The following is a 16,953-nucleotide window of genomic DNA, read 5'->3' as shown; positions in this document are numbered from 1 at the left end:
CACTTTGATTTTATTGAGTTTCATTATTTTTCGTTTATAATTCACCATTTACAAACTTTCAAATTTAGTTGTATTTATAGAGTAGAATTATTAAACCAGTTGGAAATCGTCAATCATTTGGACATTTTTTACTAAAAATGAAGACAAAAAAAGTGTTTCTTGTAAAACTTGCAAAAAACGTTTAAAATTTTTTTGCAATACTACTAACTTAAAAAAGAGCACTTAAAACAGAAATATCCTTTACAGTTAAATTAAGAGTTAGGTAATAATAATAATAATAATAATAATAATAATAATAATGAAAGAGGAAATGCTTCTGAAACTTCTACTTCATTGATTAATCAACCTCACCACCGCACAGAACCAGTATAGCAGATCCTGTTCCTTCTACATCATTAGCCAAAACACCAGGTAATAAAATTTGATTTAATAAGGTAAAGATAGCTTTGCCTATAAAACTAGTTTATTTGGACGTTATGACAATGAATTATCTATAGCAGAAAAAACTGTGATTGATAAATGTATCATTAAAATAGTAGCTATTGATTTCCAATCTACATCATCGGTTGAAAATCGAATGAATTTTATTTAAGTAACATCTTTTGTGTAATTAATAAAAGAGAAAGTGGAATGATAATAGTGTGGCAATCTGTTAATTCCTAAGACCTGGAATTGATAACATAGAGTTAGTAACAGAGTTTACGGTGAGTATGAATTTAAATATATAATTTTTCCAACTTAATAATAGGATTGGTGATAGCATATTAAATGAAGTAGTGAAAAATGACATTAGGAAATAAATATGTCTCATTGCCGTAATTAGTAATTATGTGTTAAAATAATCACTTGAGCAAAAATAAAAAGTAGTAGTTGAGATTCTCTCATCATTCATATTCCTATTAGTATTAGTATTAGTTAGTATTCGGCCTATTCATCTCCCAAATCCGAGCGAGTGAAGGATTAAAAGTTGTAGTAAAATTTACTAATCATTCATAAAATTAGTAGTATTCACCAACATTAGTAGTGTATTCCAAACGAGAATATCATTTGAATGATGCAGTTGGTAATTCAAGATATCTCGAGATATTTCAATAATCGAATTGTTACTACCTTTTCATTCAAGAGATCCCGTCACAAGGAAATACTAGATGTAAAGATTCATTTGATAATTATTTGTTAGTTTTTGAACTAAATAAATGACTATTATAAAATAAATAAAGTATTTCTTGACATAATGATGTATTATATAACAGATAATAAGGACATAATAACAGTGGACATAAGAGAATTGATGTAGTCACAAATCGGTTTTAATGTTGGCCCGGACATGGTCAAAAATAACAAGCTGTACTGGTGTACTACAGAAACAAAGAAGAAAAGTTGTTTTCCAGTTGCATTCTTCTTTGAACAAAATATACTACTGCATATCACGATCCCAATTCCATAAAAATTAAGACAAGTTATATTTTCAACCTTTGCATGGTAAACATCATTACAAACAGAGAAAGCCGTTTGATGGTTCCATTTTGTAGGTTGATTCTTTCAGAATTGATTATTTAAAACATTAAAATTGATGAAAATTATTACGAAAGATTGTTTTTATTGTTTTGATTTTATTGTTTATAGAGTTGAGTATATTATTCCAATCTAGTCATAATTACTGAATTTGAAAAATATTTTATAATGTTTTTAGGAATGATTCTATATCAATTTTTACTTTAATAAGTACAAGTTTTGTTTCTTCATTTTTATTTGCATTCAGATGTAAAAGTAGCTGTTTAAAACATCTGATTTTTTTAAATTTGTATTTAAAAGCTTTTTTTAATTTGTTATCCATTATACTATATCTCTTGAAATTTGCAGGAGATGCCAGAGCAAGTGAACAGCCTAGTTTGGGATCACTGCATACAGTTTTATTACGTGAACATAATCGTATTGCATCGACATTATCTACTATTAATCCACATTGGAATGATGAAACTTTATATTTAGAAACAAGACGGATAATGGGTGCTATCTATCAACATCTTATTTTTAATGAATTTTTACCTCGGATATTTGGTTTGGAAGGGATACGCCAACATGGATTGACATTACAAAACGAAGGATATTTTACAGGTAATTATATTTCTTTTTAGAGAGCGTGCTAAAAGTAGTTTTCAGAATGGTAGTACAGTGAAATGCATCAACTACAAAAGTTAGAGTGACAGTGCTAGGAAGGACAGAAAATAACACTCAAATCAATTAAGTATTTGTATATTATTACTGTGCCTGTGCTGGTTGTACATTTTTCAGAGTGATGCAATTGTTTTAAATATTTTTTTTTTTTAATTATGGGCACAACTAAGCTCATATTTACCAGTTATCCACTTCACAGCTTTCGTTTTTTTGTTATTTCTCATAATGTGTTATAACTGAAAATTAGATGTATGTAAAAATAATAATGCAATCATATATTTCATTGCAATTTATTAAGTTGTTGACAGTATATCTCAGCTTTTGTACTAGATGCAAGGTGTGCCTATGAAGCTATGTTTCCAACTCTTAAGAGTGTTGCGAACTGATTGTGAGCTCTTTGGCAGAGAGTTTGGATGCAGGACTGAACCTGCATAACAAACAATCAAAAACATGAGCTATTCACTTGGTTGTGAACTTTTTACATTGTATTTTGTGAAGTTTACCAAAATAATGCTAAGTTACAAAGCCTCAATTTGAAACTTTTAGTAAAATTGGACAAAACACCAAAAAAATGTTTTCAAATGTTTGGCGAGACTCGCAGGGAAAATTGCATACATTGTGTACATGTGTGTTTGTTTGAATGGCACAACAGATTTAGTGAAGGACATCACAAAAGTGATGTCCAAGACCTGAATCATCTTCTGTTTCAAGAACAAAAAAAAATTAACCAGATTGTTTGAAAAGACCACTGATTCAGCATCTGAATGTAGCTGAAGCTTTGAATTTGAAAAAGGCACCGACTGAAAAAAGTTTGCATTAAGATCTCAACAAGAAAAAGAGGTAGTATCTAGGATTCTCTTACCACAGCAAACAAAACGCTGCAAGGAAATTTACAATGACATGCTACAGCAGCTTGATGCCAACCCCAAATTTTTAAGTTATTACTTGTGGAGATCTTCCAGTTTGTTCTAAGATGAAATGATAGTCAATGCGCTGAAAACACTGCCGAACTAAGAATGAAAAAATCCTGTCAAAGAAGTCCAAATTCAAAGCTGTGGTCATTGGACTTTTTGGTATGAAGGTTTAATTCAGCAAGAATAATTTCCAGATGGCACAAAAGTGAGCCAGCATTATTAAAAGTTAATTTTGACAAAGCTGAAAGTCAGAAAAAAATGACCAGAACTGTGGAAAAATGGTTTAACTTTTCTTTAAGGTAATACATGTAATTTCAATTTCATGCACTTTTTTCTTTGAAGTGGAATAAAAAAATAGTAGTCATACAGTGCATGATATGAGGAATAAGGGGATAGGAGAAACACCTTGAACAGCTGCTTGAACTCAAACTTAAATAAAATCTTTGTATAAACTGTAGAGTACTGTGCATTGTCATGCAATAAAACAAAACCGTTATTGTATTGAGCATTTATTTTGGATTGACATCCAAATCTTTTTAGTGTTTCAAAATAAAATTCTGAATTATTGTGGTCCCATGAATTCTGCACAAGCAAAATTTCATCCGATCCCAAAACACCAGTCATCTTTCTTGTCAGTAATGCCTTTTTAAAATTTTTCAAGCAATATCAAAAGATATTCTACAAGTTTCTTCAGTGAATTTTGGCAATAACACAAAATACTGTTCCACTCGCAAAAACAAATCTTGACGTGGATTTTACAGTTGGCAGGAACAACAGTGATAGAATCCCTGTTTCACTGACCACTGTTTCACCAGTACCGAATGCAATGACAAATGAGTATGTTACAAAATTGCAGATTGCCGGAGGCTAGTCATGTGCATCATGTTGCTAAGACAAATAGTTTATTTTCATTAGTTAGATTTCAGGTTTAGAATAATTCTAATATCTACTTTATTTATGTAAAAGGCTTTTTTAACTGTTACTTGCTTGTATTATACAATATTTATGATTACTTTTGTTAAATCTGATATAAAACTAGTAGTTTTCAATTAATACCTTTATCTGAGGCAATTACATAACCTTTGCCTTTCAGTTATTTGTAATATTCTGTCTTCTGCATTCTCGGCAGAATCTTATAATTAATGGTTATTACAGTTTTAGATTGTAACATACATAAAACGTTTAGTCATGATTAGATAAGTAAAATAAACATACAGTTCTTTCTTTACAAATTATCTGTGATGCAGTTCTCAAAACAAATGATGACTGGTCAAGTCAAAATTTAATTTCAATCTACTGCATTGTGTGTTTTAGAATTATCATTCATATTTGCGATTGGTGGGAATTGTAAGTTTTACTTTAGCTATAAAAGCATATATCCCTAAAAGTAGATCTCAAATAATAGGTCATATATTTCAAAAAAGAATCCTAATTTTTGTAATTATCTCAATAGCTTCTTAAGATATTATCTGTATTCTTTTATAAAGTCTATTTGTAAAGTTTAGTTAAAAAAAAAAAAGAAAGTAGATACCATTAGTTTAATATGTCATAAAATAATAAAACGTAGATTTTAAGAAAATTGGTTGATCTACTTTAATAAAAATTAATTTTTTTCTGTTTAGGATACGATCCAAAATGTGATGCAACAGTTCTAAATGAATTTTCTGCAGCTGCTTTTCGTTTTGGTCACAGCTTGTTGCGACCTATTTTTCGTAGAGTCGATGCTTTGTACAGGCCACTTGAACCACCAGTTCAGCTCAAGGATCACTTTTTTAATCCTGATATACTTTACACACCTGGTATAATCGATGAAATCATATTGGGATTAGTCGACACCCCTATGGAGACACTGGATCAATTTATAACTGAAGAAGTTACAAATCATCTATTTGAACGAAAATCTGTACCTTTCTCTGGAATGGATCTTATTTCTTTAAATATTCAAAGAGGTATGACAGTTATATTAATTTATACTTAAAAAAAATCTTTTAAAAATCCTTCAGTGTGCGAGGATCAGTCAATTCAGGGCATCCAAATGATTTCCCCCCAAACCCAGCATTTCTCCTGTCTATTATTTCAAAGAAGAATTTTAATCCCTCTACAAACTATACAGAATGTATAATTATTCAGTGGATGATGTACAGAGAGAGCAATTTAAAACCAGCCTGCTATAGGCCTAACTTCATATCCATTCTTGCTACATGACACTACACAAGCTTTTAAGAACAAGAAGAAAGGAGAATGCAGAAAAAATCCTTTTATATGTTATGTACATATGTTTATGTTTACATATGTTTATACGTTTTTATATGTTTACATATTTATGTTACATATGTTATGTTTTATATGTTATATACATTCCAAACGATATTAGAAGCAAGCTCCCTGAATTTTATTTTTTTTATTTATAACCTCGAACAAGCATTTACATAATTATTTAACACTTTGAATGTATGTCTTGAAAAAGGGATTGATGGTACATTTTTTCAGTTTTCTCTAATCAAGAACAAGTTTTCCATTAAAGAACACCTCAGTCCATTATCTTGTACATTTTTTTTTGTTTCATAATCTATCACTTTTAGTATAACTGATGAATAATTGTATTACACATGAGTAATACATTATGAGGATTGTATTATGAGTCTACATTGGGTGCCATAACTCAGTTGAATTGACATACACAGGATCAAATCACACAAAACATTATGTTTTATTTAATCATAATAATTTTATACGACTTATTTCATCATCTTTTTTTTTAAATTATTTTATTATTATTGTATGATTCTAGCACGAGATCATGGTGTCAGAGGTTACAATTTCTACAGAAAAGCATGTAACATGACACAAGCTAAAGATTTTAAAGATCTTTTCCGTGAGATCCCATTAGACCAAATAGAAGCACTGTCATCTGTGTATGACCATGTCGATGATATAGATCTATTTCCTGGAGGGATGAGTGAGACTCCTTTACCAGGCGGTGTTCTTGGTCCGACATTTGCCTGCATTGTTGGTCACCAGTTCAGGAGAGTTCGTTCTTGCGATCGATTTTGGTAAGACATTGAAAAAATTTTTATGCGACTTAATTTATTAGAAATTAATAGATTTTCAATGTTTTCAACATACAATTAAAATTGCTTACATAAGGAATGACAGTAAACTTTATGAAGACTATTTGATTTATGTGGATCAGTTCATCTGTTACATAGACATTAAAAGGTCATTTTGTAAAAAATTAATCTGTTTCTTATTTATAAACTATTCCTGGCCTTGATTTTGATACTGGTAACTATACAGGCAAATAATATTTCCTTATAAATTATCTTATTGACTTCTTTTTTAATATTTATTTTATAATCATTTACTACATATTAATGGTCACATACATCTAGCTAAGAATTTTGTGTTCAGAGACTGATTGACATAGGATAAAAAGTGTACTTAGTAGCACGAATTATCATAATGGAATTTTAGCTTCAAAATCCTTTTTTTTTGCTTCATAAAGATCCATATTCCTACTTCCTTACTACTACAACTGCACTTTTAATGAATATTCTTTATTAAGTTCTAAAATACATGTTGCTACCCTGAACGATTTTCTGCATTCTTTAACTCAAATACTGTGTAGAACCTCTAAAATTTTCAATACAAATGTAAGATGATATAAATTTACTGTCACATTAAAAAAAAATGAACAAAATGCTGCATTTCTTTTTTTAATGCAGAAAACACATATTTTAAATTATAGATTCATTCAACAGCTTGATGTTTTACACAAGAACAAATATTGAACGCCACAGCCAGCCTGATTCTCATACACTACTGAATAGGAAGTAATTTTCTGAATAAAAGGACATAACCTCTTTTGTTTTGATTATGGTTTTATAATATTATGTTTTGATTGAAACAAGGATATAGACAGTCTCCATTGTTTTTCAACTTATATGTAGAAAAACTATACAAAAATTGAAGGAAACATTTTAAATCAGAATAACAATCCAAGGACAAAAATATTAAGATTCAATGAGACATTTTTCTTTTGGCAAAAACCAAACAAATGAGTAACAAGAAATTATGAATGACATGTAGTATTTGTTAGGAGTGAAATTCAGTTAGAAAATAAATAAAAGTAAAACAAAGATAATGAGATATAGAAAAAAAGAAGATCATGAGATATTAAATAAGATATGGAATCTTTAAAACTTGATAAAAGTTTGTTATTTAGATAGTCATTTTACTAAGCAATGGTCAAAAGCAGATTGGTTCAAGCTAAAAAATTTAGGATCTAAATATATGAAAGATACTTTATTAAATATTTGCGTGAAGTGCAATATTTATAATAGTGAAACACGGACAATAGAAAAAATATAAAGGAAAGGAATATAGGCCTATGAATTGTGCTATAAGATGTTAGAAATTAGGTATGCAAGTGAAATTTGAAATGAGGGATCTTAGGACAAATTGGAGAAAGAGAAATTGGCAGAATTTTCTAACGAGATGAACTATAAACTTACAAACAAATGACCAAACATTAAGACATCCAGACTTAGTAAATTTAGTGATGGAAGTTGTGTTAAAGATAAAAAGTGAATAGGAATCTATTTTTTAACCTCAACTTATTTACTTCATCTATTATTGCCAGTTATATACCCCAATAAAAACTGAATTTTTTGATATTCTTTTTCATTTTTTACTTTTTTTCTTTTTTCCATTTCATACTTTACTGTTATATATACATGCATATGTGAGTGTTTATATATATATATATATATATATATATATATATATATATATATATATATATGCTGGCAAAGACGAATGGATTACAAAGTGATTATTTTCAGAAAAAATCTTAATAAATATATATTTAATATAATAAATATATTAATAAAATATATAACATTTAAGGGCCAATGAGATATATTTTCACAAAGTAAATAAATAACACAAAATAAATGAAATTAATTGGTACATAATTTTGCATTTTAGATCCAAAATATAAACTAGTATCATTATGAAATTTACTTTTTTATGGAGTGTTATTAACCAATTAACTATATAAGATTGTAAAACTAATTAAGAGTCAAGTAAAATTAACTATAAAGCTATTATCTTAAAATTAGCTTAAAATTCCTTAGAAATCTACATTTGATTGCTGAAATTAGTTATAAAAATTAAGATTTTAAATTGTTACATATTCTTTTCCATTAGAATTGAAGTTTTTATGGATTTTTTTTATGTCTAAAAGTTTTGAGTATTGATAGTTTGATACTTGTAAGTCTCATTATAGAGGAAGTCTCATATCACAACATTTTTTGGTTTAAAATTACTGCTTTAAAAAATTCAATTCATCAAATCATAAGAGGATTACTGAAATTATCTAATTATTTGATCGAATCCAAACTTGGTCTTGCTGCGTTACATAGTGTGCTTCTTTCTAAGACCCATTATTCAGATATTCTTAACAAAGATACTGACTACAGTCATTTGATCCAGACAGTTCAAATGCATAAATGTGTAAATCCTGACTTTCACTACCATAAAACAAGAATTTAAAAAATGTACAGTTTAAATATTCATAAATGTTTCATTGAAAACATAATTTAGTTTATTTCTAATGCTGGAGAATACTTCATAGAATTATGAAATGACTTTTATATTATTTTTTATTTTTACAGACTTAAATTACGTAACATTTCTATAATAATGTTTTTTTTAAAAATTAAAATGGTCAATTTTTATTAAGGAGAAATAAAACTTATTAGTCCAAGGATAACTGTGAAAGAATTTTCAAACCCCTTATTTTTGCCATTATCAATTTATTTAAAATTAACATAATAGTAGTTATATAACAGTTTATTCATTTGTTTATGTTTTCATTATTATCAGGTATGAAACTGCTGATCCACTGCTAAGATTTACAACGGCTCAGCTTGTCGAAATAAGAAAAATTACAATATCAAGAATAATATGCAGTGGTTTAGACAATGTGGTCGCCATACAAAGAGCTGCACTTGATCTTCAAGATCCATTCATGTAAGTTGAAATGATTAATTTTTTTTTGTATAATGTCAACTGCTATTATCATTAGCCATTAATAAATAATAATAACATGCAATAGAAATTTGAATGCTATATGTAAAACCGCATTCTTTATTTTTTGTTTAAGTTATAAATTAACATTATTTGAGTTGCTGCTACCTCACTGCTAGTATATCCATAACATTTTCCATTTCAGTTAGCCTTGTTGGACTCGGCTAGTAACTTTTTTATGATGAAGTGCACCTTTAACCTACTTCACAAGAGTACTTTTCATTATTCAGTTACTAATTCATTAGAGTCGTGTAGTAAGTAGACTTTGTTTCTTGGTTCAATCTATTTACAAATACTTCTTTTACATTTTATCTTCTTTCTTTTTCCTGTTTAGCCTCTGGTAATTAGCTTTCAGATAATACTTCAGAGGATGAATGAGGATGATATGCATGAGTGTAAATGAAGTGTAGTCTTGTACATTCTCAGTTCGACCATTCCTGAAATATGTGGTTAATTGAAACCCAACCACCAAAGAACACCGGTACCCACGATGTAGTATTCAAATCAGTGTAACAAATAACTGACTTTACTAGGACTTGAACACTGGAACTCTCGACTTCCAAATCAGCTGATTTGGGAAGATGCATTCACCACTAGACCAAGCCGGTGGGTTTTTTTACATTTTGTTTGTGCTTCATAAATTACAACTGCTTAGAATAACTGCTCTAAATAACTAATGACTGCTGCTTTCATAAATAACTATAAACAATTGCTACAAATTACAACTATTAGTTATTTCAGTAATAAAAATTATTAATTTATATCATCCTAGTTTAATTTCTAATCTATTGAAACAGCAATTTGGTACAAATTCCAACTTTTAAAAGTTATTAAGGCCAAACTAGTAATTTTTAAGGACACAGTTATTTTTGAACTGTGAGTTTTATGTTATAGAATCAGTTTTACAGGTGCAGTTTATTATTATAAGATTAAAAAATGAGATTATATAAATACAATAGCAGAAATGTGGTTGTTTTCACATCAAACCTGTTTTGTTTGTAAGCTCTGCATATGAGTTGTCAGACTAAACAAGAAATTTACTAGAGTCAATGCTACACAGCACTCTCCTTACTAGGAGAGACTAATAATGACATTCTCAATAACAATGAGCAATTCATATTGTTTATTAAGGAAACTGAGGAATGATGTGGTTTCTTGTTTTCTACTTCAATACTTTAATGAGCAAAATAGACGGTTGCGTACCACTACGCTAAATCCACCAAAGTACAGGTGATTATAAAGCCTTATCCAATTCATCTTCATTCTATTCATCACAGGAATTAGCAATAGAGTGAATAACATTTCTTATAATACCACTTTTTTTTCTGTTTAGCCTTTGAAAGCACCATCAGGTAATACTTCAGGGGATGGTATGAATGAATGTAAATGAAGTGTAGTCTTGTACAGTCTCAGGTTGACCATTTTTGAGATGCGTGGTTAATTGAAACCCAACCATCAAGGACACCGGTATCCACAATCTAGTATTCAAATCCGTATAAAACTGCTTTTACTAGGACTTGAACCTTAGAACTCTCGACTTTGAAATCAACTGATTTGCGAAGACGCATTCACCACTAGACCAACCCCCGGTGGTTCATATAATACCAATTACCACTCAAATAATTTACAAATATAACAATAAAAAAACAAACTGTGAGAGTATGAAAAAACATATTAATGAACCCCTTTCTATTGAAAGGAGTGGCTATGCATTGAGGGGCTTATGCATCGAGTACAATGCCTCCATTCAGAAGGGAAATTGGTTTTTAAAGATAGCAAAAATATTCATTTTTTCAAATTTTCACAACAAGAAGTAAACTCTTACATAATTTATTTGTATTATTTCAATTAAATTCAAGACATACTCCTGAGGAAGGCAATTATTTGTCAAAAATGTTATGATAAAAAATAAGATAACACTGTAAAATATAAAGTTTATATACTATTAACAAGAAGTATAATGGAGAGAGATTCTATTATACTTAGTACATTTTAAGAATTTTTTGAAATAATAATACAATTAATCAAATTAATCAAAATAGTAGAAAGTAATTCTTAAAACAACTGTCTTCCTATAATTTTATCAAATTGATTTATAAGGCAATATTTTGTAAGAGTTGTATTATATTAATCCATACATTAAGGTCAATAACTTTTCAAATTACTGACAATTTTGATTTAAATTTGTTTAAATAAACAGTTTTCAATATATTTCTACTACTTTTTCAGGAATCCACGGGTACCTTGCAGTGCAATACCAAATATTGATTTAACTTTGTGGCGCGATAGAGCATCTTGTGCAGTAGGAACTAATACAATTGATATGGGTGCCACCGAACACATTTCACCATGCATAACATGTACTTGCACTAAGGAAGGGGTAAGAGATCTATTTTCTATCATTACCACTATTATTTTAAGCTGTCATACGAGTAAGCAAGATATGGTTATTATTTTGTTCATTTTTAAAACAGCATTATTTATTTACTCTTTATTACTACAGATTGACTTCCGATTATAATATCTTCATTTTTCATATGATATCAGTGAGAAATGAACTTTCTATAAAAATATCCAACTCTGATCGCTGTATGAACTCAGAACCTTCTGGATGAAAGGTGATGATACTACTTCTCTATTGTGAAGATTGATGAAGCGATGCTATTTTATTACTGTCTTTAATGTTTGTTTTACAGTTAGCATAATAAAATCTGCCAACATCTAAATATGTTTTAATTCTTGTCTGCGGCTACATTATGAGATGCATGCTACGGTCATGAATGAAAAATCCAGTTTATCAGTTGTTTTGAAAATTCATTATTGGCTTTAACCATTCACTACCATAATCTATCAGAAAGTTGTGAAAGAATTTATGATCGACTTAAAAAAAAATATGAGCTGTAGAAGTAATCTGTCCTGAGGCAGATCTTTTGTACAAAGTCAATCTATTCTCTTCTATTCCCAACTAAACTTTTAAAATCCTGATAGTCCCCATTTCCTTTTAGATCATTTATAACTTCTATTGTTTTTCAGCATCTCTTACTGATTCTTGTAGCACTATTTTAATTAATCATTTTTATCTCATATTATGTCTTAGTTGGTTTTCTTACTCTAAATTATTTTGATTAAGCTTCTATTCACATTAACACTCCTCATTACTTAACTTTTCACATTGTCTGTCCATGTTTTGCTGTCACACACGCGCACTTTCCTTTCTAAACTTTTTATCTTATTTAAACTACTTATTTCTTCTAAAAAAAATGTTTACTACCTATAAGAAGTATTTACTTGAAGTTATTAATAATTTATTGTGCAATTATCATTTTGATGAATAGTTCTAGGGGGTAAATATAACCTAAAGATAATAATTATTCTACAATTTTTTTGTGTTATTGTTTCAACAGGCAGTAGACAAAGTGAAACATTAAGTAATGAGAATCGAATCTTAATCACTGGATGGAATAGATCATGAGATGTGAAACAAAGAATTTTAGAGTAAACTAATATCTTCAAAATCTAGTATTTTTCATGCATGCACACATGCGACTTTTGGGGACTATCTAAAGTATCCAGTGTCTACACAGCAGATTATACACTACTCAGCAAGCTCTTTTACATTATATGTTTTGTTTTACATTATAGCAGAGAGAGAGGAGTGCTTCTCTGCTCTGATTCTTTAAGTACAATCACTGCATTAAGGAATAGGTTCACAAATGATGCACTTGTTCAGGATGTCTTAAAACCAACCAAGAATCTCAAGACAACAAGATACAATGCATCATCATATGGACACCTGGCACACTGGTATTTCATGAAATGAAGAAGCTGATAGAGCAGCCAAACAAGCTGCAAACAGCTATGAATTCAACATTACTTTAGATAGGCTAGATGACTTTAAAAACTTTGTTACACAGGCCATAAGAAAGGAATAGAGCAGGAAGTGGGGTATGCCAAAACTTAATTCCATTAAGAATACCTCATTTTCCATTAAAACAAGAAATGATCTGATGTGTCAAGAACAAGTTGCCAAGACTTCAATAGACACACTTTGTTTACATATTAGAAAGGGAATAGATACCAATATGTGGAAGCTGTGACTCATGTGTAACAAATAAGAGATAAGTGCATACGTTATACATGGACCTCAGAATGAGGCTAAAATTAACCAAAAATTTGGAGATCAACTTATAAATATAAGAGTGAAGAAAATTATTAAGCTTTTAAAAAAAAGTGGTCTGTTAGAGCAACCAAGACTAACATTTGATACGTTTTGTCAGTAAGACTATATCTATTGATGCTTTTTTTTCTGTGTTTTGTTTCTTTTCAGATAATGACAAATCTTTTTAAGGACTGTTCTTAATTGTGGGCTCTTTACACTCGCTTTTGATAGTATTGATGACATTTCTTCAGGAATGGATTTTTGTTTTAATTGGCAAGAACTCTATACACCCTTGTCATCTTGTATTTTTCTGGGCTCTTATTGTTTTATGACAAGTCTGCTTTCAGATGAGAAGAAGAAAGATTCAAAGTATTGCTACAATTAATGTGTAGACAAAACCTAATCTTTGCTAGAACCATATTTTCAAATATTTCACTTAAAATAATTAATAAAATATCTTTAATATTGCATACCTTTTTTTTTAAATCTTATTTCAGTTATTTTTATTTATTTTTTATAAATATTACTATTATTTTTTACTAAGTATTACAGGAACCAAACTGCAACAGTAATAATTGAAGAGGATAAGAAAGAAGCAAAAAGGGAATCGGACAAATTTGTTTCCTATCCCTGGACTTGATCCATGCCATTCATCGTTTCTTCTAAATCTTTTTTACTCTGAGCTAGAATAACTATACAGTGAATCGTAGCATCTTTATCTTTTCACCTTGCACTGTTACTTCTAAACTGCTTTTTAACATCATAATTGCTGGTTCTATGTAAAGATTAAAAAATTGCATGTAGGTAAGATCTTATAATTACCTACTGATTTTGATAACTAAAATTTTTAGGTGAACCTGTGTAAAAAGACTACATGTGAAGAAAATTCTAGCAGCATTTTTGTTTAAAACTGTATGCAATTTCTTTTTTTTTGCAAACAAAAAATAGTATTTATTTTATGTTGTTTTTTCTATTTTGTTACAGCCAATCTGTCAGTCACGCAGAGTGCCCAACTGTTTTCAGTTAGCAAATTCATTCAGTGCTGAATCAGTTTTAAATGATACCGTATGTAAGGTACAATGTGCATTTGTTTTTAGAGCACTTCAAGAAATATCAGAAACTTCAACAGACAGTACACTTGGTTTCAGTTGATCTCACTTTTATATAAGTTTATTTTGATTTAAATTTTTACAATTATTGTCAATTTGTTTTATTATTTTTAATTTTTTAATAGTTTTCATATCATTTAAATACTGAAAAAAATTAAACATAATACCTCAGTTTTAAATTCATTGCTTGTGTCTAATGACATGTTTCAGAAACAAGTTCCTTCAATTGGATTTATCAGTCAGTCTTTGCAAGAAAAGTGTGTACATATCAAAAACTTTCAGACAACTTGTAAAATTACCACTCTGTCAAATTTTTTTCAACTTGAGCGTTGAAGAATTTGTTTTACAAATACTACATTTAATGTTAAAAATTCCTGAATGATTTTCAATAGATTTTATTACAATATTGTTTTTTATTATTTTTTATTTTTTTTGGTAGGTCATATTCTATGACTGTTTTAAATGGTGACATTGACAAGTGACATTGAATCTTGAATTCATTTTTAATAATATTCTAAAGCAATTTAATGCATTCAAGTAAGAAACAATTTCTTATGGGTGGCTCAAATGAAACTGTCCCAATTTTAACAATCATTCAAACAAACAATGTTAGAAACAGGAATACAATACTTATAAATAAAAATATATTATCAAAATATATTTTAATATGACCTGCATTTGCCTCCACGTAAGTGTCTAAACATGTCTGAAAACACAAGTGAATTTACAAGTTCAATTACGTTATTTTTGTAAAAAGATCGTTGTTCCTCATAAACAAATATGTAAGATCTGGAGATCTTGGTGGTTTGATATGCTTTAAATGACCCTTTCCCCGAAAACTTCATGCAGTAAATAACAAAACATTGATATGCATCATTGCGTTTGCATCCTGTTGGAAGGCCTCCAGCAATTTCTTCCTCATTTAGCAAGTCAGTGAAAGGATAAATCATTTTATTGCATTAACGTTCTCAGTTTAATAAGTTCTGGAAAACTGAACAATTATCCACTTACATGACAGCCCACCAAGATCTCATGAGGCTTGTTCACAAGCCACACTTAAGGTTTATAAGCTGTGATCAAATCAAAGTCACTGCTGACAGTATCAAAAAACCAACTAAATTGTATTCTATTAATTGAGATACAGATCCTTTTGTTTAGGTGCACTGTTAATTTAGGAAACTGTTATTTGTTTTATCTTTTCTAATTCAATTTTTCTTAAATTCTATATCTATTATATATCTCTGATATTGAGTTCATCTTGATAATCTTTAGAGATAAAGGTATTGTTAATACTCTATGTACCCATAATATTGAAAGAGGCTGTTTTTTTGCGAATACAAATGGAATAATAAAATTAACAGCGATTATCATTGGTTTTCTAAATACTTAGAAAGTGGAATGTTCTGAGAAATTGTAAAACAATTCACGGTTAACATTATTAAAAGTTTAACCGGCCTATGTTATCATCAAAAACAATGAATTGCCAACAATAAAAATTATTACTCAAAATTATTAAAGTTTCAGCTAATAATCAACTTAAGGGAGGGTTAAATTTATTGCCAAGTAACATTGTTGATTTAAAATTGAGGTATTTCCAAATAATAATGAAGTTTTACTGCAAAAATATTGCGTTATATTCAAACCAAATAAATTTTTTTATGTTTGATAATAGAAAGGATGACTGGAGAAAATTAAAATTAAGTTGAATTAATTTTTTTCTCACAGAATCCATTTGTAATGTTTGTAATTATTTTTTCTTCACAAATGTGATCTATGTGTAATTTGTTTCTAAGAGTAACTATTTTATAATTAAAATCCTTATTGCAGTAAATTTTTGTTAAAAAAAATCAAGTATAAGATTTTTTCTAATATATTAACAGGATTAAACCCATTTTTAATTTTTATAGATAATATTTCTAAATAATCTTTTTTCATGTGCCATTTATTCTTCATAAAATTTACAGTTATAATGTCCTAATATAATTCTGTTATGATAATCTTTCAATTCTTATAAATTTATTTTTATTTATAAAAAATATGTTGAGAAATATAATATAAAAATTACTATTTTGTAAAATAGCTTTCAATATACCATACAATTTTTATATATATGTACTTTAAAACTGTGTAAGTTTTGTTGTAATTTAGTTAGTACCCTTTTTAACTTTAAAATTCAGTAAATAAATATGAAGGATTAAGGAGTGTATTTGAATGTAATGATTTTCCATGTATAAAATAAAATTTTTGTTAATTTTTTTAAGTTTTGCTTTTAATTATTATTTTATTACCATTGACTTATATGTTTTCCCTGTCAATAGGGAATTCTGAAAAACGAGCTTTGTTTGTAGGAAGACATTACTGTATGTGGCTACAATAGTTTAAACGTGGGCTAACTAAACCATCATTAACAACGCACAATTTTCCAGGCACTTCAACTAAACACACACAGAACATGCACAATACAACTGAAAAAACCAAACAACTCTACAACTCGCTCTTC

At 28.8% G+C, this 16,953-nt stretch overlaps 1 protein-coding gene across 1 annotated transcript in view; it reads left to right on the top strand.

Moving 5' to 3' along the window:
• The window catches only part of LOC142325614 (uncharacterized), a 169,800-nt gene extending 153,135 nt beyond the window's left edge, over positions 1–16,665 (top strand). The window contains exons 19-24 of the mRNA XM_075367581.1: positions 1,864–2,118; positions 4,715–5,041; positions 5,884–6,145; positions 8,982–9,128; positions 11,415–11,565; positions 14,329–16,665. Of these exons, the coding sequence (XP_075223696.1) occupies positions 1,864–2,118; positions 4,715–5,041; positions 5,884–6,145; positions 8,982–9,128; positions 11,415–11,565; positions 14,329–14,496 (1,310 nt within the window). The 3' untranslated portion in view covers positions 14,497–16,665. The remainder of the gene's footprint in view (positions 1–1,863; positions 2,119–4,714; positions 5,042–5,883; positions 6,146–8,981; positions 9,129–11,414; positions 11,566–14,328) is intronic.
• The last annotated feature ends 288 nt before the right edge of the window (positions 16,666–16,953 follow it).

Source organism: Lycorma delicatula, chromosome 5 (genome assembly GCF_047948215.1).
Source record: "Lycorma delicatula isolate Av1 chromosome 5, ASM4794821v1, whole genome shotgun sequence".
NCBI lineage: Eukaryota > Metazoa > Arthropoda > Insecta > Hemiptera > Fulgoridae > Lycorma > Lycorma delicatula.
Note: the sequence above shows the minus strand (reverse complement) of the source record. Positions and strands in the feature narration are given on the sequence as shown.